Below are 26,415 nucleotides of genomic sequence, written 5' to 3' on the forward strand. Positions count from 1 at the left end.
TTGTAAAACATTTTCAATTTTTCCTGAATAATATTTCTAAATCGATGAAAGGAGTATGAGCTGTCATTTTGACGTTTACAGACAGCTTTTACACGTTTCATCGATTTAGAACAACTTTGAATTATTTGTTACTCTATGGGAGCCGGGCCCACCCGAAGGTACCATCCGCCGGCAGGCATGCTGGCGACCGGATGGCGTGCGAACGGCAGGCAAAAGGCATGCGAATGGCGGGGCTAATATTCATAGCAAAGAACGCAGCCATCCGCCTGGTTGTTGCATCTGAGCCTGCATTTCGTTCGCCCGTCACTTGTCGGCATGTATTGAGGCGATCGGTGTTGGCAGGTGGGGCATCTCGCCTCCGGTTAGCTATCCATCTGCCGTGGTAATGTGGGTACGGTCGAGAAGATACCCGCTTGGAAGAAAAACGGGCAGCCAGCAAAAATCCGTCAGGATTCCGGCAGCTGTCAAAATTATCAAAATGGCGCTGCCAGAATTCAGCTATACTCCTTCCAGTTATGGCAGGCAGATTCGCCTCACCGGTTCTGTTTTGTTTATCGTTGTTTTATTTTCGCCCTATTTATATTTTTCCAAGAAGGATAGTTTTGGCAGATGAAAAAATAGGAAGAAACAAAGATTTTGGTTTCAAACAAGGTAAGTAATATGGATTTCATGTCTCCAGACATGTTTTTATTATAAATTTACTGCCGTTCTAAGCATAATTGTCCCATGTATATAGGGAATCCTATAGAACATGGGACAAATATGCTTATAACGGCAGCTTACATGAAATTAAAAAAAATTAAGAAAAAATACAAGCAAAACCTGAAGCGGTGCAAAACCGGTCCTGCCGGTGCGTGCCTGGCAGAAATCCGGCAGAAAAAACCGTTAATAACCGTAAGGCGAAAAATTCTGCCAGAAACGGTTGTTGCATTTGAGCCGGCTGGCTGGGCAGCGCTCTGCCAGCCAGACCCCCAGAAATTCTGCCAGAGTTTTTATTTCGCTGCCGGCTATCTGGGGGGAATCCTGCCAGGCACGTCCGAGCGGGTAATAGCTAAATTTATTAGTGCTAATTAAAATATCCTAATTCTACTTAAGTGAGAAAACTAAAATAAAACCTAAATTTATTATTCTAGTTTAAAAGCGTAAGTAAAAAATAGTGAATTCATAAAGTTAAAACCTAATGTGTTATTCTAATTAAAACACTTACAGAACTAAAAGTTTGGTTAGGATTTATACCCCGAATTCTCCACGTGTAGGGTGGATCATCAATCCGGTGAAAAATACCGAAAGTGTAGGTAAATTATAAGAAAAATTGTATAACCTAACTAAATTTAATATATTTGCAGTATAAAGCTGCACTGCTCTGAACAGACGAAAAGTGCTGCTATTAACCGGTATTTTATTTACATTCCGCCCCAACAATAGACCTTTCTCGTCCGACCTAACCCCCTTTTTTCTTATTTTTATTCAAAAGACTACACATTTTTAAGAATATTTCCGCTGAAATGAGACTTTTTAGAGCTATCGTGATTTTTTAATGATTTTTTTAAATTTGAAAAATGCAAGAATGTTGAGTATTTTTTTCACCTTTGCAAGAATGGTGGGACTCAAAATATGTGTTTGGGCAGCACTGTTTTGTATATTTTTGCTTGGCTTCCTGGCAACGCGGCAAATGAAGTGGTGAGTCGCGGTACAAAGTTCATTGGTTATGTAAACAAACTAAAGTGAACCTCTCGGTCGAGAACGTTGCATGGTAATGTTTAACCTCACTTTTTTGACATTTCAAAGAGATTGTTTACATGATCTTGGAATTTTTGTTGATTCGATCGTAGTATGAGAAACTTGGTTTGGTTCGCTGCCAAATGTTAACACTTTCCCAACAAGGTCGCACAGCTGTATTTTTTAATTGATGTCGGCATCATACATTGTTCCGTTAAATTTAACATTTTTATCTCAAAAAAATCTTCATGTTGATGTTATCTGAAATGTCACGTAGATGTACGATTTATGCATTCTAATCACTTTTACATGATTTCAAATTCATCTGACAACATCCATTGTTTTTATTTAATGTACTAAATGAAAAGAATTTAAAATTTTTGTAGCATGTGCTATAGAATCAGATACAATTTACAGGATAGTTTAAGTAACTTTTATCATTGTGTCCACGAGTGAAACGAATAAATGTTACATGATAGTGTAATAGAAAATTTATATGTACACATACAGGTAAATGTTATATTAAATATCATTTAATTGGCTTGCTTACATGTTTCTGCCAGTAAACGTTAAAAGATTTTCCATTATGAAAAACTAGGAGTGGGTAATGTCCGGGACGTAACCGCGGTGTTGACGTAGGACTAAACTTGGGCATAGCATATGACATTCATGGATAATTTGAGCCAATGCACTTTTTGAATGAATGTTTACTGGAAATTTCATGTCGAATGAGATTGCCACATTCACTGATTTTCTAGGACTTGCAAAAACCTTCGGGTTTGTAGATTAATTTGATAAACATTTGCTTATATGAATCACTGGTAAATGTACACAAGAATTGACAGGCGCAAACTTATTAAATGGAACTTTCTAATTCAATTCTTTCTCCATTATGTTTTCATCCTAAAAAGAACGGTTTGTAGATAACTATGTTTGGTGATACCAGACGAGAATCCTTGCTAACGATTCGAACCTTGCCCGAATTCGCTTCTGCTGCGTACATACACGAACATTCCCCTTTCGCAGCTCACATCGAATGAGCATTGTATATCGGAATGCGATCTCTTTTATAAACTTCTTAGTGCAGATGGTAGTCCATCCCTTTGTGCGACAAATGAAAATATTTTCATCATTCGTTTTGGCGTGGCATTCGCTTAGTAGCAGGGTTGCCACATTCACTAATGTTCTAGAAAGATTTGCATTGTAGATTAATTCGATAAACATTGGTTTATATGTGTCATTGATAAAGTACAGCAGACTTGACAGGCGCAAACTCAATCCAAGTTATTAAAAGGAGCTTTCTAAATAAATTCTTTCTCCATTATATTTTCATCCTAATAAGAACGGTTTGCAGATAACTATTTTGGGTGATACCAGATGAGTACATACACCAGATGCGTACATACACGAACATTCCCCTTTCGCAGCTCACATCGAATGAGCATTGTATATCGGAATGCGATCTCTTTTATAAACTTCTTAGTGCAGATGGTAGTCCATCCCTTTGTGCGACAAATGAAAATATTTTAATCATTCTTTTTGGCGTGGCATTCGCTTAGTAGCAGGGTTTCCACATTCACTAATGTTCTAGAAAGATTTGCAAAAACCTACGGGTTTGTAGATTAATTCGATAAACATTGGTTTATGTGTCACTGCTAAAGTACAGCAGACTTGACAGGCGCAAACTCAATGCAAGTTATTAAATGGAACTTTCTAATTCAATTCTTTCTCCATTATGTTTTCATCCTAAAAAGAACGGTTTGTAGATAACTATGTTTGGTGATACCAGACGAGAATCCTTGCTAACGATTCGAACCTTGCCCGAATTCGCATCTGCTGCGTACATACACGAACATTCCCCTTTCGCAGCTCACATCGAATGAGCATTGTATATCGGAATGCGATCTCTTTTATAAACTTCTTAGTGCAGATGGTAGTCCATCCCTTTGTGCGACAAATGAAAATATTTTCATCATTCCACATTCACTAATGTTCTAGAAAGATTTGCAAAAACCACCATTCAAAGCACGGCTAATTAATGCTTTTACAAAATCATTTCTATCAAAATTTACGGTAAAATCTACGGAATCTACTACACAATTGTTTTAATTATTTCACAACAAATCGCGCAAAAATCTGTTCCGTACAGCACAGCGCAAATAATTGACGTTGGAAAACAAATCGGCAACTTCAGCTGCCAAACACTTAGAAACGATCGAAGCATTTTTCCGTTAATATCACTTTTTTGACTCAAATTGTTGTAGGTATTTTATTGCTTCCGTCCAATTGGTCAGTTTATTGGTTTTATCGCACATTTTTCGGATATTATTATAGAAAATAACTAACCCGATTAGAGGGAAGTTATTTTCCAAAGCACGAAATGGAAATTTCAATTGTAATTCTTCTGAGAACGATTTTGTGGTCCTAATAAGGACCGTTTGTTGTGAATATTATTTCGCCGTTTCCCGCTCGGCATGATGATTATTCGCTTGGCATGGATAGCGCACAGATTGGTATTTTCCAACAAACTAACCAGGCAGGCTTCGCTGGCTTCTTAAAGGGCCATTACGGCTGAGCTCCGGAAGAGTAGGTTTTGAAATTCTGTGCAATCTCACGGACCAGGCACTGGAAGAGCAGCTTGCGAATTAGTAACTCTGTCCACTTCTGAGAGCAATGAATTTCACGCAGGGCGACGACTGTTCTTGGTTGGCAGCGATAAGGCAGTAGCTATGATTTGGTTGGTGGTCAAAATGCAGCTTCTCGTTGAGCAGCACACGTACGTGTGTTCTGCTCTGTGGCTTACACACGTCTGGCTTTAAGAAAAACTGTGACACCCATATTTATAGGTTTTAGCATTAATGTTGATTCGCATTAAAAGTAGTTTTTGAACTTTTTAAACAAGTTTTACATAGCAAACAAGGTATCAATAGCAAGCGTTGAACGTTTTCCTTTCGATTTATGAAACAAAATTAGTAATTCCTTGAGTAGGAGAAAAGTTATTAGAGTTCAAAGTGTACGTAACGCATCCGTTTTGAAAATTTTGAAATGACACCCAGTATAGTAAAGAAAGACGTAAGTCCTACGTCAAAACAGTGTTCGAAAAGGCGGCATGAGCTGTTTATTTTTGGTTCAGGGTTTTCATTAACTGAATGTTACGCTGCTATTTTGGAATTTTGTACATCGTGAAAATCTGGTATGATACTACCAAGAATATTTCTTTTAATTACATTTTGTGTACACCTCATTACATTAATTGTTTTTTACAGAGCTGACCACGAAAACTGAAATCGTTACTTATGCTCTCATCATTCTATGGCCTGTTGCAGATGTATTTCGTGTAGAGCCGTCTATTAATGAGTAAATTGGCTGCTCATCAGAATCTGCAGTGAGCTTCCAAAAATATCCCACCTTGTTCGAATGAATGGCCGTTGGAAGTGGACGAATTATTCTGTAAACAATGTAAACATTGTTTACACAGAGCCATCCGGATGCGACCGAAGTGGAAGAACGCTAAGTAACAATTTTTCGACGAATGACGTTGGCGACATATTTGAACGGATTGGATCCGTGTATCTTGTGCCACACTGATGGAATACTTGTCGACAATGAAGATGATCCGCTGTTTGTAGTGTATTCTGCAGAAACTCTTGAGTGAAGTGAGATTATTGAGTAGCAGTTGCGAGCTACCTGGCGGTAGCAAAAAAGCATGCACCTTCAGCACTGATGAAAGCGGATGCCGTCCATCCCTTTTGAACAGATCCAACCTATCAGAAATGCGAAACATTGCCCTGTAATGCATAAAAAGTTAGTCGTGTGCTCCCCACCGATGATTTTTAGTACAATATTTATATTATAGTTCATCTGTTAACTCAATTTCACACAGAGAGTGTCTCGCATACGATCAGTTCGCTGGGTTCTTATTTTGCGAGACGGGTTATAAAAGTAACCGGTTTTGAGAAATACTCCACGTACACCTCGGCCGTTAGTGCAAATGGACGTAACAGAGTCGCAGATTTGCGAGAAGGTGAGGTTGATGCTATTTCTAATTCGTCTTAATGAACTTCAACTATATAGTTTTGTAGGCACTGGCTAAGGACTTTGACTTGACATGTCTAACATTCGTGCCATAAGTATTTGGATGTCATGTGTACGAATTTCTTCCAGCCAATTCATCGAAGCATTGGTACATTTACATCTGCTGATCGGAATCGAAGCGGTGGTTCTCTATTTCAACATCTTTAGGTTTTCGGATGGCATTCATAGCAACAAAACTACAAACAGGTGGGTGATGTAAAGGACATCGGGAGAATTTATCAGCGCAATGATAATTGATAATATTTTTATTACTCACAGGTATTCTAAGCTGCCAATCCAGAACTTCTTAAAACAGCATTCCGAAAACATCTCTAAATAATCGTAGTACACAAAATTAGCGCATTTAAGATTTTAGAATGTCAGAAAAAAAAACTATTCAATAATCACAAATAGGCAGGGCCATATCATAGTCTTTTGGCATCATTGGTGGACTCCCAGTTTCGAACAATAATTTAGTGCATACCCTGAAATGACACTTATGTTATAAAGCAGATGAAGATTTCTCCACTGCCCTCCCCCCACCAAATGGCCCGTAAGCTGCAAATGGGTTCAGTTGAAAACGTAATCTTTTCCTCATTTTCAGGTAAAACACCGTCTTGTTCGTAGACTGTTGGAGTCAATCTACCAGCTACTGCCGAAAAAAGCAACCTAGTAAATATTTAAGGCGATTCGAGCTATTGGACATTTCGCTTAAAATGTTACTGCAGAACTCACTACACTGCTTAAGTGAAATATACAGTGATGGTGAGTGTTCTCATAGATTTTTGGTTCAATGACATTAACTAACTTGTTTGTGTTATTACAGGATGATGGCGATGATGAAGTGGAAGTTCTCGCAGGAAGGCAGGTATCAGTTACGACTCAAAATAGCAAAATAGCAATAGCAGAGGGTGTCGAACCGGATTCAGCAGGAACCGTAGCGATACGAGCCATATATCGTTGCCAGAAATCCCGGTCCTAGCAACATAAACGAGAAGACTGTCAGGGCAATTTGTATGTTTGCTAACTACCTACACGAATCAGCCAGCATTTCCACTATAAACCACCTATGAAGTAAAAACTATGAAGCCTCCTCTAGAACATTTCTCATGGAGATAACTGATTGGGCATTTACTGGATCCACAAAAATAATCTTCGCTAGTTATTCCATATATTAGAAATAAATAACTTGCTTTTAAATTTATGCGTTTCAAATTACTTCGTGAAATTCTGATTGTAAATAAAAATCCTCAACATTTAATAATTCTTCATATAAATGTTAACACATATCCAGTTACTTTCTATCTGTAAGATCTATGAAATTTAATTGATAATCCTGTTCAAAATATTATTTACTCACATCATAACTACGTGATTCATCATTTAGTCATAATCAGATAGTAATGGTGGGTAGCTATGTGCGAATCTCATAATTTTTACGCGAAAAGTATTATGGATAAAATCTATATATGTTTTCACATAAACGTAACGTGCAGAATTTTTTGTGCATGCTTTTCTACATGATTCATTGAAGAAGCAAAGAATTTCTAGCCAAACATTTGAAAAAGGCCTACTGCCAAATGCAAACAAATCGAATTTTGATGTTCTCTATTAAAATCCTGGGACAGAACCTGTGGATAGATGTTTTCTTTTTCTTTTTTCTGTTCATTTTATCTCTTGTCTTGCATAGCCACTCTTTCTTCCTTACATATTTTAAATGGACTGGATACATTTGACAGTCCCCCCTGACTGCATTTGACGGTTCCCTTTGGCTGCATTTGACAACTCCCCCTGGCTACAATTGACATTAGGTTTTTTCGTATCCACACGTTCCGTTCCAGTTAAAAACTATCTATCTGGCCATGTACATAAACATAACGCAACAATGGATTATGAAGAATTTTGATAATGATTTTATAACAAATTATAAAAGAGCCCGGCTGATATAAAAGTCCTAACTAGCAATACACTTATTATAAAATTATTATAAAGGATTATTGTAACTGATTCCAAAAGGATTATAAAGGCAGTGAAATACGTACTCAATGAATTAAGGGGTGGGTCTGATGTAAACAATATGCGCAATCAAACTAAATAAAACAGTATTCAATTTTTAAATAGAATTATAATGAATTCGACCAAAACTTCTTTTGCCTTTTTCTCATTTTCAAATGTTTGGGTAGAATTTAGATTATTTTATCGTTGTTGCGATCAATTTCGTTTGGTTTGTTTTGTTCACAATGTTAGTCGCAGAGCATTTTGGTGATCTATGGCAATTGATGACCTTTACACCCCATACTAGGTCCGCTCATGTTGCAGCTGTTTCGCCCTGTTCGGCACCGAGTCAACCGATGGTCCAACCTGCGCTGCACTCGTCTGTCGCTATGTCAATGGCAGGGACTTGGATTAAAGGCCAAAATTTCAGCTACGGTTGGTGGTGTTGCTGCAATCGGTTTGCCTTCGGCCACGTTGGACATTCGGCTAACGGGAATATTCAGCGATTCCGATTCGAAGGAAGCAGCGCCAGTAGCAGACTGCTTCGGTTCAGCAATACGCTCCGGTATCGGACGAAGCTAACACTCCGACAGGACGAAGGTTTCAACGAGGGGCTCAGGCATAAGTAGCAGAGTCCTTGCACTTCCTGCTTGTCGAGTGAACAATTCCGACGAAACCACTGCCGCTCTCGCCAAGTTTGATCACCGTAATAAGTGCGACGTCAGCGGTATAGTGCCAGGATTAGTCGAGAACAGTGCCAGGATTGACTTGCCAAGAGCTACAGGATTAAATAGCAATGCGTTTTTAAAGTGACCATAGTATAAGGTAGAGGCTTTAGCCAGACGATTTATTATTATTATTATTATTCAGCAGAATAAGATAGCAAAATTACCCAAAACATAAGACCTGGCTGCCGAAGTGAATCCACACACATCATCACCTACAGAGGCAAGCAATATTGGAACGCAGAGAAATTCCTCACAATGAATTGATCTCGTTAGGTGAAATTCCAGGAAGTACAATTTTCGCAGCACAATTTAGTCGACCGAAATTGTAGTCCTCAGTCGAGAGAGAGACTGATAGAGTAGCAGCAGCTAGGAATTTTCTTTCGAAAGCTAGCAGCGGTTTCGCGTATCCTGCGCTAAGTAGAGAGCGTTAAGACAGATCTCCGAAACATGTCAAGTGCTATCAGATGAGTAAAAACGTCGCATCTATGACCAGTACGACAAGGACGGTCTGCTGACCAACGGTTCCGTCCGGTACCACCATAACACACGGCACCGGAGACACATATATATTCACAATATACTAATTACTTATCCTTCCGAAAAATTAAAAAATTTTAAAAGTCCATGTAAACAAGTCTTAGGTAAACAAGCACACTGAACTGTTTTTGACAGGTATATAAATGAATCATTTCAGCATCAGTGATGCCAGGTCTATTTAAACAATAGCGTGCAGTGAAAATATAAAAGTCTGCAGATTGCTACAAAAATCTTCAATAAATTTGACATAGAAATGTAGTATGTATATATTTTAAATGATCAAAAATGTTGAAGGCTTGTGTATAAATTGGCTGGCATAGGCTTTGTTCTGTTAATATTTGTAATCTGCAAAACATCTGCAGTGAAAATGCAAAATCTGCAGATTTACTAATATATATGCAGATCTGGCATCCTTTTAGTATTCCCCACAGGAAATTCATCCAAATGGTGTAAAAATACGGGGAAACAAGGCAAGATAGGTATTCAGAATATGGGGTTAAATGAGCAGCTTGCACTATTTTTGATTTTTTCAATAGTTAGAGGTACCAAATCATCGCGGCAATCGGCAGTAACGAATTGGGGATAAAAAAGGAAGCATCCTATCATATAAAATTTTTTGACGAGAAAGGTCTATTGTGTACAATAGACTAATTCTCAATAAACATACACATTTAATTCTCGACAAACATGTGATTAGGGCTCAAAACCAAATATCAAAATTCACTTTGAGGAGAAATTCTGGAGAATTATACTTCTTGGTCCTTTTTACAATATCAAGGTATTTGCTTTTGACAATGACTTTTCGTTTTTTGTGAACACGTCATTTGATGTTTATTACATTATTAAAAAAATAAAAGTATAGGATACGCTCAATCTTTGAAAAGTTTTTTCGAGGCCCGGAGGGCCGAGTCTCATATTCCAACCAACTCAGCTCGACAGATTGGGACAATGTCTGTGTGTATCTGTATGTATGTACACTAATGTCATGTAATCTCAGCAATGGCTGAACCGATCTTAACAAAACTAGTTTTAAACGAAAGGTCTTACGAGACCATTTGACGCTATTATTTTTGTTTTTAGATATGTTGTTTCCTTCATGAGAAATGGGTAATGGGTCAAAAAATGACATGTTTTAGGCACGAAACTTTCGAACCAAGAAATTTAATCGCGCAATGTGCATAGAATTCGAGATATAAATAACTTTCTAACAAGCTATCTAAATCCGTTCACGAACGGCGGAGGTAATTAAACATTTTATATTTTCATTCCTCACCAATTTTTAACTAAAAATGAGACCGTTATATAAAAAAATTTGTTTTATTTGTGTTTTAGGGGCAATACTAAACCGATTTCGAATATCAAAGTATGAAAACACATCTGCTTAATGCAAGGAATTTAATTACAAAAACATTTTATGAGTTAACTCAATAATGATGAACTATTTCTCATAAATTAATATGCAAGTTCACTTTAAAGACAAAATAATCTGTAAGTTTACCACAAAGTGAAAATTTGTCCGGGGTTGATGTATTTACCCGTTGGATTAATTATTACGTTCAGTCGTGAAGTAGATGCTGCCCACATTACCACGGCAGATGGATAGCTAACTGAGGGCGAATGCCCCACCTGCCAACACCGATCGCCTCAATACATGCCGACAAGTGACGGGCGAACGAAATGCAGGCTCAGATGCAACAACCAGGCGGATGGCTGCGTTTTTTGCTATGAATATTAGCCCCGCCATTCGCATGCCTTTTGCCTGCCGTTCGCACGCCATCCGGTCGCCAGCATGCCTGCCGGCGGATGGTACCTTCGGGTGGGGCATCCCGCCTCCCATAGAGTAACAAATAATTCAAAGTTGTTCTAAATCAATGAAACGTGTAAAAGCTGTCTGTAAACGTCAAAATTTGACGTTTAATGACAGCTCATACTCCTTTCATCGATTTAGAAATATTATTCAGGAAAAATTGAAAATGTTTTACAAAGTACATTTAATATTAGTTAATCTGAAAAAAAGTTCTTAAAGTTTTGTATTTCTGGATTTGTGTGGATAATTTCTGCATAATTTGTTTCGGAATTTTGGACTGCAGTATTTGAATTTTCTAGTTGTTTAATTGTTTGATTTTTCAGTTGTACTTATTAACATTAGTAACAGTTATACAATGCTCTGCCAAGTGATGTTATGCAGCAAAGTTAGTGTGATGCAGCTTGGCCACACAGCTGAGGCCAAGTTTCCGCTGGAGAACGTGTTTGTAAATCATCCGTCGGAAGTGCAATCAAATCTGTGATCCACTCGTTCGTCTGGTTTACTCAAACATGGGTTATGGCTAGTTTAAAGCCGACTAAGCGGCAGTGAAGATGGATAACGCACATAAATGCAATGTAACGTTGCTACGGATGTAGTACTTTGATATTTTGTATAAATGATATGCTTAGGCACAATCACAGTGCGTTTTTGTGGATACCAAGTTACTGCAGATCAAATCGATACCACTCAGTCGGCTTACCCGGTACCTGGTCAAACCAGTCTACCTATCGAATCCAGTTGAAAGGCAACAACCGATTCCGAAACCTACTGAGTCAGAATAGGTTATTGCATTTGAGCTAAGTCGAAATCCTTATTGAATTCATTAAAGATACCGAACCGGTTTCGGAATCGGTTTGACTGAGTATATTTGAGTAAACCGAAGGCACTAGTACCCAGTTAAACTCATTCCGGAACCGGTTCGGATTTCTGAATGGAGTCATTATGGATTCCAAATCAAATGCAACAACCGATTCCGACTTAGAATCGGTTGTTGCATTTGATTTGGAATCCATACTGACTCCATTCAGGATTCCGAATCAAATTCCGAATGGTTTGACCGGGTACCCTCTAAGAACGGTTGGTTTCAAAATCGTCCAGTAAAGGACGTTCGTTGGACCAATTTGTACAACGTCCAAATAACCGTTGTAAGTAGGGGTTTGCCCACTACTCGGGTTCTGGTTTGCCCGGCGAACCCTTCTTTTCAGGGCGGACTAGGTGCCTCTACAGAATTTCGGATTTTCGTAACAACAAGAAAAGTAAACAAACAAATGAATTAAATTTACCGTGTTTATTTCTCTCCTACTCTCCACTGCTGCTGATGCGGAATCCCAATGCTGCTGGTGAAGGGAAGGCGGGCGGTTTCCTTCCGGCAGGCCGGGACAACAACGGCCGCGTACTTGTCCGGGTTCCGTTGGCTGCTCCGGCAGCGGTCCTTTGCGGTTAGCTAGGGAGGTGAGCTTGGCTCCTTTGTTGGAACCTCCCTAGCGACGTTGGCGAACTATCGCCGGATCAACTTGCTCGCCGCAAGCTATCCCGGAAGTCACCGCAGTGCACTTCCCAGGGGGAACCTTTGTCCACCCTGCTTCGTTCTCCTTGGCTATTAGCTATAGAGGAGAGCTAGGCTCGTTCGACTTATCCTCTATAGCGAGAACGGTCGGTGTTCGGTTCCTTGGGTTTTAGCCGGGGACGCGAGAATGCTCCTTTACGGTTAGCTGTCCCACTTCGGCGAACCAACACCACTCACTTCACTAGTGCCCGAACCACGGGCCGGCACTATTCGACGGTTTTATATCGCCGTCACACGCGCGCACTGAATCCTTCCTTCTAGTGGCGGGGAACTGTCCCGAAAAGACAAAAATTATCTGGACGTCTGTTTGATGCCGTGGTCCGTCACTTTCTGTCCACTCTAACACGATGGCCGCCTTCCGCACTCGACTATCACAAACCGCCAACCGCCTTGTCGCACAGCTGTCAACGATGAGCAGCATAACCAGTACACACGAATTTTTGCAAGAGGAGAGCGGTAGCCTACCTAAGCCCTATGTTACTAATTCACAAACATAAAATAAAAAATCTAACCTATCTGTACGAATAAAACCGTTCACAAACGCGAAAATGAACAAAAATTTACAACTAAATGTGAACGGTACCGAACAGCGGTGAGCATAATTTTACGTAAACAATACACTCTACGGAGTGTATACGCAAAAAAAAGGGTATATTTCCACCCAGTGCAAAATTGTTACCCTGGCGGGTTACAATCTCGCCCACACCGGGTGGAAAAAAAATTGGAAACAATTTTTTTCTAACCTAACACCTAACACCGATACAATAATAATGAACGAAATGAATAAATAAATAAACAAAGAAAAACTAACTACACCTAATTATTTCTTCCGCAATTTATCAATAATTCATGTCAAAAAAAAAACTAATCGACCGGCGGTCCTCATTGGTGAAAAGTTTGCCTGTGTTTGGTCTGATAATACTGACAGCATACGCGAAGCGAGAGGCTATCAGCCATCGTCATTACTCGGCTATGGGTTGAACCCTAAATCCAATCTGAAAACAAGATCGGTAACAACTCGAAATTCCCAAAATTCTGCAAGTGGCATTGACAATTTTCAATGTTTCAACTTGCAGGGGAACGGTTGTCGGCATTACATTGTTCGTTTTATCATCGACTGTCCAGAAATGTCTTTCGTGTCCTAACGGTACCAGTAATATACGCTTGTGTTGGGGTTTCTATCCAAATACATTCATACAATTATCTCATTCATTCATCCTCAATCAGTGGCCTACTCGATCATTCACATTCCGATAAGCACTTCGAATTGACCCCAAAACAATTTTATCTGATCATTCACACATTCCTTCAATACGATTCTGCACTCATACATTCACACATACCATACCGCTTAACACGTCATCGTTTCTCCCACTCACAGACATTCCGGACAAAAAGTTTGTATATTCGTCCCTTTTCGCCTCAAAACGCTTCCTACATGGCAAAAGAAACGTTTGAGAGGGACCAAAGAATGTCTTTCGCATAATTTAAACAGATCAAAATGATTCCCACCGGAATCAAACGAACCATCCCAGGTTTAACCACAAACCCAATATTATGCGAAATAAAATTGTATCTATCGACCCGAAATCGAAGACACGGTACCGTTTTACCCCATTCGCTCTTCCACTTACACCACTCTGATCCAAATCGGGCTACACCTGCATGATGCAGAGCATTGATGCGAACATCGGGGAAAATGTCAAAATCGATAATGGTGTCATCCATCGACAGGATGAATGAACCAAAATCAAAACAAGTTCGGTATTGCGAAATCGCCGTGGACGATGTGTTGTTTTCGCGTTTCTAACCCGTTCGTTCGTGTCGCGGGATTCCTGCCGGTTGGGAACTAGTGGCGCGAAATTAACGGTCCCTGCCGAAGAAGGGATTGGTGATTTTTTTTTAATGTTCTGGTGCCCCAAACAAGGGGAAATTATATATAATTTTGTGCACCCGTAGGTGCGAGTGTTCCCCATGAAGAGGGGTTTTTGGAAAAAAAATTTATGTTGCCGAACACGGCAGAAGAATGATGTGTATGCATCCGGCGGTGAAAAGACGGTATGATAGGTTCGTTTTGTTTCTTCCAAACACTGGTACTGGTTTGGTAAGAAAGTTTTGTTTACCGTAACCGTCTCGACCGCCGGAACAAAGCAAATTAGTGAATAATTTGGTTACCTCACTGCGCGAGTGGGGCGCAAAAGAATTTTTTTGTATTTGTTTGCCGAACACGGCAGGTAGTGTATTTAGATGTGTCCGGTGCCCGGAAGAACGGCACGGTATAAGATTAGTGTTTTTTTAGTAGAGTATTCCACCCTACCATAGTCGTCACCGGGGCCGGAGCATATATTTCATGCGAGTGTTTGTTTACCACACTGCGTGAGTGTGGCTCTGAAAAATTGCAAGAAGGTGTTGAAGAACCTTCTCGCGGCAGAGTTGGTCTTCCACAATAAAAATAGAGAAGACGGAGAAATGTTTATTGTTTTTTTATTCGGACCAAAGTCCGTGTTGTTGTTGTTGCCGTCGGGAACTGGCGGTTGCTTTTGGAAAACTCCCAAGTGAGTAATCCATATAAAAGCATACCGTCAGTCCACAAACGGCACGGAAAGTTTTTTTTATGCTGGTTTAAGGAGATTTGCTGGCCAAACTCCGAGATTTTTACCTGCTAAATCCTCCAGCTCGTAGGAGGATACACCCTTTTTTGAGACAATTTTTGCCGGTAAGTATTGTGGTCCAAGTTTAGCATTGTAAGACTCGAGTGCATTCGACAACTTCATGTTTCGACGGTACACCATTTGTCCCGTTTCAAAAGGTTTAGAGAACTTTCGATGACGCAAGTTGTACTGATGTCGAATGCCCTCGCTTGCCTTTGCCAAATTTTTGACCACAATCTCACGGATTTTGTCTATCTGTTGGTGTCTTGTTTCTAGGTCACCCTCACCGGAAATCCTGCTGAAGTCATCGGCAGATGCCATTTCACACCCGTGTATAATGAAATGAGGACTAAACCCAGTGGAGGAATGAACGGTAGTATTTAGGATGCGCTCCACATCGGTGATGTGGACATCCCAGTTGCGCTGCTCGGTTCGAGCATATGCCCGGATTGCGGTGTTTATCGAGCGATTTGTTCGCTCCACTGGGTTAGCCTGCGAATGATAGCGGGAATTCAGCCAATGTTTGACGTTGGTTTCTTTTATGAATTGACTGAACTCCTTCGAGGTGAAAGTGGAGGCATTGTCGCTTAGCAGAATTTCCGGGCTACCATGGCGATTGAACCACTGTTCGCGTAGTATCGTACAGAGTGATGTACTAGCGATTTTTCGAACGGGGGTTAACATGACGTACTTGCTGAAGACGTCGAGGACGACAAGCAAGTGTTGATTGCCACGTTTGCTTTTTGGAAGAGGACCAATATAGTCCACAGAAACCATTCGCCATGGTGCATTAGTCGCACGCGACTGACCCATTTCGGGCTGGACTGGGACGAAAGGAGCTTTGATTTCCTTGCACGTCCCACATTCTCGAATAAACTTTCGTACTTCCGATCCCATACGAGGCCAGTAGTATCGCAACTGCACTTCGTGGATCGTTTTATCGTATCCCACGTGAAGCAAATTTTCGTGGGTACGTTGGATCAAATCTTGACGGAACTCGGGTGCTGGGACGAGTTTCCAACTGAACCGCGAGTCGCACGGAACAACTTTTGAGTTGACATACTTAAAAAGTTGATCATTTTCTACTTTGAAGTCGGCATAGTCGTCAGGATTTTGGATAACTTTTGACTTCATGGAACAGTACCAGTCTGAGGTGGACAAAGCTGAAACGGCTGCTACGGCCCGGGATAACGCATCAGGAACGACATTGTCCTTGCCTTTCCGGTGCTCAATAGACATGTCGTAGAGTTGTAATTCTAAACTCCAACGACTCAAACGTGAACTGGTTTTCCATTTAGTCTTCAGTATCCATGTAATCGCTGACGAATCAGTGACCAGTCGAAAATGATAACCTTCCAAGTAACCTCGAAAGTGTTCAACCGCCATTATCACCGCCAGACCATCCTTCTCAGTTGCATGGTAGTTCCTTTGGGGAGTGGTCAGTTTGTGCGAAAAGTAAGCAACTACTTTCTCGCCCTCGGGATACTCCTGCACCAGAACAGCAGCGACTGCTACGTCACTAGCGTCTGTCTGAAGGATAAACTCTTTGGAGAAGTCTGGTGGGACTAAAACTGGAGGAATGACTAGAAGTTCCTTAATTTTAAGGAACGCGAGTTCTGCCTCGGAGTTCCAAACTAAGCTCTTGGTTTTCGTTTTGAGCAGATCGCTCAAGGGAGCAGTGACCTCACTGAACCGATCAATGAAGCGGCGGTAATAACCCCACATACCGAGGAAACGACGAAGTTTCGTCACGGAAACCGGTCTCTCGTAGTCGAGAATCGGCTGAACTTTGTCAGGATTGACCTTGAGTCCGTCCCGATTTAACAAATAACCAAGAAACTTTAGTTCGGGGACTCCAAAACGGGATTTTTCCAAATTGATGGTTAGATTGGCTCTTGCTAGACAATCGGCCACTGCTTTGAGCAACTGTATGTGATGCTCGAACGTTTCGCTTACCACGATGATGTCATCTAGGTAGACGAAAACGTAAGGTTCCCATTTACCTCGTCCTAGAACCTGGTCCATCAGTCGCGCCAGAGTAGCGGGGCTGTTGACGAGACCAAATGGTAGACGGGTAAATTGGAACATACCCCTGCCGGGAACACTGAAAGCGGTATATTTGCGACTATCCTTAGCCAGGGGTACCTGGAGAAAGGCCTCCTTCAAGTCTATGGTAGACAGGTACTTCGCCTTGGGTAAGCCGCCCAATATTCGCCCAGGGTGGGGCAGAGGGTATGCATCCCGTACAGTACGCCCATTGAGAGGCCTAGCGTCTAGACAAAGGCGGATTGAGTCGTCTGGTTTCGTGACCGCCACAATATTAAGCGACCAATCCGAATCAGACTCCTCGATAATTCCCATAGACCGCCATCGGTCAACTTCTTCCCAGACCTTAGACAGTTTCTTTGGGCTCATATGATAAGGATATCGGCAAACGGGTGCCGCACCTTGGAATTCATCTTTGATGACAATCCTGTGCTCTGTGAATGAGGTTGGGCTTAGCTTTCCGGGCTCTACTGCCTGGAAACACTTCTTTACTTCTTCTACGCGCACTAACTGTTCCGAAGTGAGTATCGACTCACGCGGTACTTCATCTTCTTCATCGTCTTCTGATTCCTGACCTGAGTTCAACAGAGCACAGTTTTGTATCTCAGGAGAAATCCCAAAGGCGCGCCAAAAGTCCATACCTAGAATGGAGTTGACGGTCAGATGCTCTACTACAAGAGTGCATAGGACCTTTGTCAAATTTTGAAAAGTATACGGGATATACGCTTGTCCAATGATTGGTAAGGTTTGACCATTTGCAGAATGTAGTTCGAATGGTCGTTCCAAACTTTTCAAGGGACTTTTTGAAAACTTTTGGTATAGCTTTTTAGTCATAATCGTGGCGTTACTACCACTGTCGAGCAAGGCTTTGAAGGATTTGCCGTACACAGCGACAATTGCAAATGGACGGTTATCGAACGGGTCGTCAAGGACGATGGTTTCGACAGACAACGAATTATCATAGTCCTCATCACGAGCCGGTCGAAAACTGTCGTAAATCTGGGGGTTAATAATGAGTTATTGTTTGGAGCGCTGTTTTACTGCCAACTGCGACTTCAGTTGGTTCTGATCCCGTTTTTTAGGCAGTAAGGGCAACGAGAAACATCAAAACCTTTAAATCCGCACACTATGCAGAAGACCCGTCTTGGTTTCCGGCATTCCTCATATTCGTGTCCTTTGTCGCCACAATTGTAGCAGACGCCGAGCACTGGAGGACGATGCTTTTCCACCAAATATTCTAGGCACATCATAGGTTTCTGCGGTGGTTCGATCGGTTTTTGATTGCTTCCCTCGAGATTCTTGCCATCCTGATTCCCTTGCTGTTTCTTTTTCTGGTTGTCAGGAGGCTTGTTTGAATCAAGACCTGCCGGTTTGGCATTCTTGCTCCAAAACGTTTTGGATTATGCGTTGCCGTTATTCTGTCCACTTCTCTTTTGGTTTTGATTGTTTTGTTTTTGTTTGTTTTGTGGTGGATTATCAGAATAAGCAGCAACTTCCCGAGAAGAACCGAAAACTTTCTGATAAATCGGCGTCTTGGAGGCGTCGATCGATTTACCAAGACTCATCAATTCTGAAAGCGTGTTCACTGGCCTGAGGATTAGCATTTGTTTATAGTCGGCTTTCAGGTTCCGCTTCAGCACGTCGAGCTTTTCGCTCGGTGCCATTGGAACCGTCATAGCACGAAATATTTTTTCCATTTCCAGGAAATATTCCTGGAAAGATTCGTTACGCATCTGCCGGCGCTGGAGAGCCTTCATTTTGAGCGTAGCATCAAGTTCAGGATGTACGAAATTTACCTTGAGCTCGCAAACAAGATGGTTCCAGTTAAACAACCGGTTTTGCCACGCATAGCCTGATACCAGGTCAAAGCATTGCCAGTGAACAGATGCATCGCAGAATTGAAAAGTTCTTCTTCGCACATTTGTTCACACGCAGCGTAATTTGCTACGGTGTCCAAAAACTCATTAAGTCCAGTTCCTTCATCAGTTCCAGCATACTTCCGAATCTTCCAATCAGCGACGCGTTGCGGGTTTCGCGAGTAATTCCTGGGGGCCACCATCGATCCGTTTCCCGCATGGGTGGATATCGAAAAGTTCGGATATGATGGTCCCGCCAGCTGTTCGGTCAATTCAGGAACGTAAGGCTGGTTCTGAGTTTGGTACGGGGCTGTGAATCCAGTATTCTGTTTCGGTTTCTCGATAGGAAGTGATGGACATAGATTTTGTTGACCCGAGAATCCTCGCTTCAACACAAATTGATCGGGACTGGGCGCCAGTGTTGGGCGAGGAATCTCTGGTGCATCAAATGAATCGGGTACGTCCATCAAACGCAAATCTTCCAGATCGGTCTGCAGATCCTTCTCGGAAGCACTTTCCTTCTGATGTACTAGTGCCCGAAGTTCATTCACGGATTCACGAAGTGAGACAACTTCTTGAACCGTCTTTCTCAAAACTGACGAAATTGTTGTCAGTGAAGCAATCCCGCCCATTAGCGTTTCGGTAGCTTTAGAAAAAGCATCAGACCCCTGAGACGCTAGGGCTCTATTATCGTCGGATTGCTGTCGCAATTGTCGAATCTCGTCCCTCATCTCGCACAAGACACGCAACAGGTCGTCCCCTACGAGCTGTTTAGAAAGAGATCCTTGGTTATCGGAAGGATTGGATCCCTGTGGAATTGCAGGTACGTCTGTACTCAGCAAATCTCCCAAAATCTCTCCATCCTCCCCTTCTTGGTTGTCGGGAGGAAGTGCTGCCTGTTCGTCACTGAAATGACTGGAATAAACTGCTAGAACTTCCTCCAGCAACCCCGAAATTTCTTGGTTGACCTCCCCTGCCGCATAATTTCGGATAACCTGGAGCCTAGACCCCAAATGAAGCAACCGTGTTCGGTAAATCTCCTTGTTTGGGCACCGGTACTGGAGATCTTCCTTGATTGTTAGTAATTTACCAAGGCAGATCTCCTTTTCTTCACCCACGTCACCCCGGAAATTGCGAACTAATTCCCTCCGAGACGACCGCTCATGCGACAAAATTCCCCGAAGACGCCGCTGCCGCTGGACACCCGAAAGATCCGAATCAGGAGAGAAAAATGCTTCGAGATAGCAACTCAAAATCCAGCTCATCGAAATGTAAATGATCGACGCGCATGAACACACACGCTTGGTTGAATTTCTCCAACGCCATCATAACTTGCGCTATATTGGAAGAAATCACCAAGACACAAAGCATGTAAGTACTGGTACGGTAAAATTTCTGATTTTTCGCCCACTAACGATTCCCTTAAAATTTCAGGAAATCAAGCTGCTCCAAAAATGTCTCAAACCGGGTTGAGAATTCAAGGCGATTGGCCACCGCAACCGAATAAATGACAACAACCTTCAAACTACTCGTCCGGCAGACCAAACACAAACAACGCAATCCACAAATTCGGACAAAAATAAAAAGGAAAAAACAAAAAATCGAAAAAATACGCCAACAAATGTAAATAAATAAATAATACGACCGCGGAACAATATTGCGGAAGAAACCTCACCGACTGTTCTACGAAAATCCTAGATTTAGTAGAAGCACCCCACACTCCGGAAGAAAAAAATATTTTCCAAAATAGGAAAATATTTTTTTCAGTGTGTTTTGCGCTGTGCGCCAAATGTAAGTAGGGGTTTGCCCACTACTCGGGTTCTGGTTTGCCCGGCGAACCCTTCTTTTCAGGGCGGACTAGGTGCCTCTACAGAATTTCGGATTTTCGTAACAACAAGAAAAGTAAACAAACAAATGAATTAAATTTACCGTGTTTATTTCTCTCCTACTCTCCACTGCTGCTGATGCGGAATCCCAATGCTGCTGGTGAAGGGAAGGCGGGCGGTTTCCTTCCGGCAGGCCGGGACAACAACGGCCGCGTACTTGTCCGGGTTCCGTTGGCTGCTCCGGCAGCGGTCCTTTGCGGTTAGCTAGGGAGGTGAGCTTGGCTCCTTTGTTGGAACCTCCCTAGCGACGTTGGCGAACTATCGCCGGATCAACTTGCTCGCCGCAAGCTATCCCGGAAGTCACCGCAGTGCACTTCCCAGGGGGAACCTTTGTCCACCCTGCTTCGTTCTCCTTGGCTATTAGCTATAGAGGAGAGCTAGGCTCGTTCGACTTATCCTCTATAGCGAGAACGGTCGGTGTTCGGTTCCTTGGGTTTTAGCCGGGGACGCGAGAATGCTCCTTTACGGTTAGCTGTCCCACTTCGGCGAACCAACACCACTCACTTCACTAGTGCCCGAACCACGGGCCGGCACTATTCGACGGTTTTATATCGCCGTCACACGCGCGCACTGAATCCTTCCTTCTAGTGGCGGGGAACTGTCCCGAAAAGACAAAAATTATCTGGACGTCTGTTTGATGCCGTGGTCCGTCACTTTCTGTCCACTCTAACACGATGGCCGCCTTCCGCACTCGACTATCACAAACCGCCAACCGCCTTGTCGCACAGCTGTCAACGATGAGCAGCATAACCAGTACACACGAATTTTTGCAAGAGGAGAGCGGTAGCCTACCTAAGCCCTATGTTACTAATTCACAAACATAAAACAAAAATTATCTAACCTATCTGTACGAATAAAACCGTTCACAAACGCGAAAATGAACAAAAATTTACAACTAAATGTGAACGGTACCGAACAGCGATGAGCATAATTTTACGTAAACAATACACTCTACGGAGTGTATACGCAAAAAAAAAGGGTATATTTCCACCCAGTGCAAAATTGTTACCCTGGCGGGTTACACCGTTCAACAAACGTCCATCGTTGGACCCGTGTTGAACGGTTTTGCAACAATTTTTTGGACGTCTTAGTGGGTATAAAGGGGCGCAAAGAGTGCAGAGAGTGAAGCCAAAAAAGTCTACTTATCGAGCAAAATTGCTACAAAGACGGATTCCAATTGTGCACGATAGGTAGACTTTTTTGACTTCAGTCTTTGCGCAATTGTTCTCTGTAAACTGTGGAGTAAATCGGACAAATAAGTGAATCACAGGTTGGTTTGCACATCCGCCGGCGGGTTTGGTAACACCTCTTCAGGTGGACCGTCAGCGGCTTTGTGCAGCTTGGTATCCTTCGCTGCGACTATGTGGTCCAGCCACACAACGCTAGCTTTGCTGCATAACATCACTGGCAGAGCACTACGTCACTGTTACTAGTGTTATTAAGCACAACTGAGGAATGATAAATTCAATAATTTGTGAATTCAAAAACTGAACGAAATTCTAAAACATGATAAATTATGTACATTATAACAATCAGAAATACAAGACGTTGAGAGCGAAAAATTTATAGTTTTTTGAAAATAAATGACAGAAGTAACAAAAATATATAAATTGCTTGCTAAAAATATCTAAAATTCAAGATATCTGTAATCAAAAATTTAAAAATTTTGAGATTAGAGAATTCCAATAACAACAACAAACATCCACAAAAATTAAAAAAATGAATATTCCAAAATTAGACAATGTTATTATTAAAAAAAGTCTAAAATTAAAAAAAATCAAATCTTCAAAAATTCAGGAAAGTTGAAGAATTCAAATGTTAAAAATTATAAACTTCAAAAATCGAAATGTTCAAAAAGTAAGACCCAAAAATTCAGGAACACGATGATACAAAAATTCATGTAATGCAATTCAAGTGTTACAAATTCAATAGTTCTAAAATACAAAGATGCAAAAATTCCAAATCAAATTAATACAACCACAATAAAAATACAAATACAAAAAGAAAAAATTAAAAATACAAAATTACTAAAATTAAAAAGCACTAAAAATACAAAAAAAATGAAAACCCCTTCTTAGCACAAAATTCTCAAATTCAAAAGATCAAAAATTGAAGACATCAAAAATTCAGAAATTCGAATATTCGAAAATTCAAGAATTCGAAGATTTCTAAAATCCAAAAATTGGAAAAGAAATAAAAATTCAAAGATCCGGTAATTCAAAGGTTCGGAAATTCAAAAACTCGAAAAATTATTGATTAAAACATGCAATAATTTGAAAATTCTGGTTTCAAAAATTCAATAACTCCCAATATTCAATTATTAAAAATTCCAAAATTCGAAGAGCAAAGAATTCAAAAATTCTGTAATTCAGAAATTCAAATTCAAACATTCAAATATTAAAAAAATATCAAGAATTCAGCAATTAAAAAAATCTTGTATTCTAATATTAAAAACTTCTGCAATTCAACGCAACAACAAAAAATTGTATTGTAAAATTGTAAAAATTGCGTTTGTAACGCAAAAACACAAAAATACAACAAAAACAAAATACAAAAATATATAAATGCAAAAATTCAAAGGATCAATAAATTAAAAATTCAAGATAACAGAATACTAAATATTCAGAAATTGAAAAAATCATAAATTCGAGTATTTAAAAGTTCAAAAAGTCAAAGATTCAAAAATTCAAGAAGATGAAAATTTTAGAAATTTCAGTAACCAAAAATTCAATATTTCGAACCATTCAAAAATTCTAATGTTTAAAATTAAAAACCTCAAAAATTTATAAAAATCCGATATTGAAAAATTCTTAAGTTCAAAAATTCAAATTTCAGAAAAAGACAAAATATATAAATCCAGAAATTCAAAAACACAATAATACAAACAAACTAAAATACAGAAATACTAAAATTCTAAAAACATAAAAATTTCAAAAATACAAGAATCTATAAACACAAAAAATATAAAAATACAGGGATAAAAAAGTACAAAAAGTACAAAAATGTTAAAAATACAAAATTATTGAAATACAGAAATATAACAATCCAACAATACAAAATTACTAAAATTCAAAAATGAAACAATACAGAAATACAAAAACTCATACAAAAATATAAATAAAAAAATAGAAAAACTCAAAAATACCATAATACAAAAATACAAGAGCATAAAAATATAAAAATACAAAAAATTCAATGATACAAAAAACTAAAATACTAAAAATACAAGAATACAAAAATACTCAAATACAGAAATACAACAATACAAAAATACAAATATGTATGAATACGAAAGTGCCAAAATAGGCAAGTACAAAAATTTTAAAAAACAAAAAAAGAAAATGCAAAAATACAAGAATGCAATAATAGAACACATACAAAAACACAAAGATACAAAATCACAAAAATACCAAAATACAAAAAACAAAAGAGTAAAAAAACGAAAATACAAATATACGAAAATACAAAAATACGATATTACTAAAAATGCAAAAATACCAGAATACAAAAATACTGAAACACAAAAAAACGAAATGCAAAAATACGAAAATATGAAAATACAAAAATTCAGTAATGCAAAAATACAAGATTACAACAATACAAAAATGCTAAAAATCCAAGAATAAAATAATGCAAAAATACTCAAATACAGAAATACAACAATCCAACAATACATCAATTTAATAATACAAAAATAACAAAATACCAAAATTCGAATATACTAAAATACAAAACTACGAATACGAAAATACAAAACTTAAAAAATACAAAAATACAAGAATAGAAAAATTCAACATACTGAAACCCAAAAATACAAGAACACAAAGATACAAAAACACAAGAATATAAAAACACAAAATCACAAAACTATAAAACACAAAAATTCAAATAAACAAAAATAGAAAAACACAAAAATTCATAAATGCAAAAGTTCAAAGGATCAATAAATAAAAAATCAAGAGATGAAAATATCAAATATTCAAAAATCCATAAATTAAATTATTTAGGAATTCAAAAAGTTAGATTCAAAAATTCAATATTTCAAAAATTCATGAATTTTAGAATTTTAGAAATTTCAAAAAGTTCTAACATTCAATCATTTAAAAAATTAAATAATTTCAAAATTCAAAAATAAAAATTTCAGAAATTCACCATAATACAATACAATACAATGAAAATAAAAATTCAAATTTGAAATGATTCAGAAATGCAGAAATACAAAAATACAAAAATTAAAAATACAAAAATATGAAGAAACAATAATACAAAAACACAAAAATGTTATAATACAGACAAAAAATCCAAAATTACAAAAATATAATAACAAAAATGCAATAATTCGGAAAGGTAGAAATACAGAAATACAAAATTTAAAAATACAAAAGTACGAAAACACAAAAATATAATAATACAAAAATAGGAAAACACAAAAATGCAATAAAACCTGTTTTAATCCACCTAGTGGTGTAATTGTGTCTTTCTCATTTATCAAAGCTGGTTACGTTCAGTATAACATTGAGGAAATGTATATTACATATTACATTCTTATTACACTTGGTAAGTATATATGAGTGCACGACTGCTACGAACCTGATGAGCAACATGTCGACTCTGACACACTTGAGACAAACAAAAATATAATATTTAATTAGCTTAACAGCGCGAGTTCAATGTTGTCTTCACTTTAACATATTTTGAAATGCGCAGTGGAGGGAAATGGTAGGGGCATAATTAGTGGGAGGGGAGGATGCGTTAGGAAAAACCTAACATATTTGGGGTGAAGGGAATGCGGGTGTGAAGTTTGTCAAAGAGAGGGGGAGGGGGGTGAAGGTAAGAGAGTTGGAAAGGGGTGTGAGAGGAAGGAGGGGTAGATGGGGGGGTGCAACTTCATACTATGCCTTCCATTTGAGACTAGGTTAGTGAAAATTGGTTCAGTCATCACCGAAGTGGCTTTGATTCTGAAATATGTCCGGAACCCGGGACTTCCGGAATTATCGATAGTGGACAATATATTCCAAGAATCTAGGCCAGCGAATCGAAGTATTTTGATGTTCATTTCAATAGATTTTTAAACTATGGGGTGTTACGATTGTACCGGTTTATATGAGAAATTCCTTTGTAACCGCAATAACCAAACTGTAATTCCGGAACCAAAAATCAAGGCTGAATGAAATTCAATAGCAGTCAATGGAAGTATTATGTCTTTAATTTGAAATCAAGTTTGCAAAAATCGGTTAAGAGTTCGCTGGAAAATAGGGGGATATTAGCTTAGGAACTTGGCGGGGTATCAATAACCGCCATAGGTGGCCAATGTGGTCAAAACTACTTTGATTGGTTATTGATATAGAACCGTAAATCCAAGTAATGTTGAACCTATTTGAATATGTATTATATCACTCGGGCACTAGGGGCAGATCACTTGTGATGTATTTTTAAAAATCAGCGAAATTAAATGCATTTATTTCCATCAAAATAGAAATTCATAATGTATTTTGCATTGCGTGCAATGTTGTTTGCGTTGCGTGTAAGACGTCAAAACCCTACAGAAA

General features: G+C 39.4%; 2 protein-coding genes across 2 annotated transcripts in view; one reads left to right on the forward strand and one right to left on the reverse strand.

Annotated features, from left to right (window-relative positions):
* Window positions 1-6,993, forward strand: part of LOC131682942 (uncharacterized) — a 53,963-nt gene extending 46,970 nt beyond the window's left edge. The window contains exons 7-8 of the mRNA XM_058964751.1: window positions 6,398-6,558; window positions 6,620-6,993. Of these exons, the coding sequence (XP_058820734.1) occupies window positions 6,398-6,420 (23 nt within the window). The 3' untranslated portion in view covers window positions 6,421-6,558; window positions 6,620-6,993. The remainder of the gene's footprint in view (window positions 1-6,397; window positions 6,559-6,619) is intronic.
* LOC131682937 (uncharacterized) overlaps window positions 1-26,415 on the reverse strand; it is a 501,049-nt gene that overhangs the window by 404,061 nt on the left and 70,573 nt on the right. The gene's annotated exons all lie outside the window — the stretch shown is intronic.

The sequence above is a fragment of the Topomyia yanbarensis genome, chromosome 2, assembly GCF_030247195.1.
Source record: "Topomyia yanbarensis strain Yona2022 chromosome 2, ASM3024719v1, whole genome shotgun sequence".
In the NCBI taxonomy this organism is placed as follows: domain Eukaryota; kingdom Metazoa; phylum Arthropoda; class Insecta; order Diptera; family Culicidae; genus Topomyia; species Topomyia yanbarensis.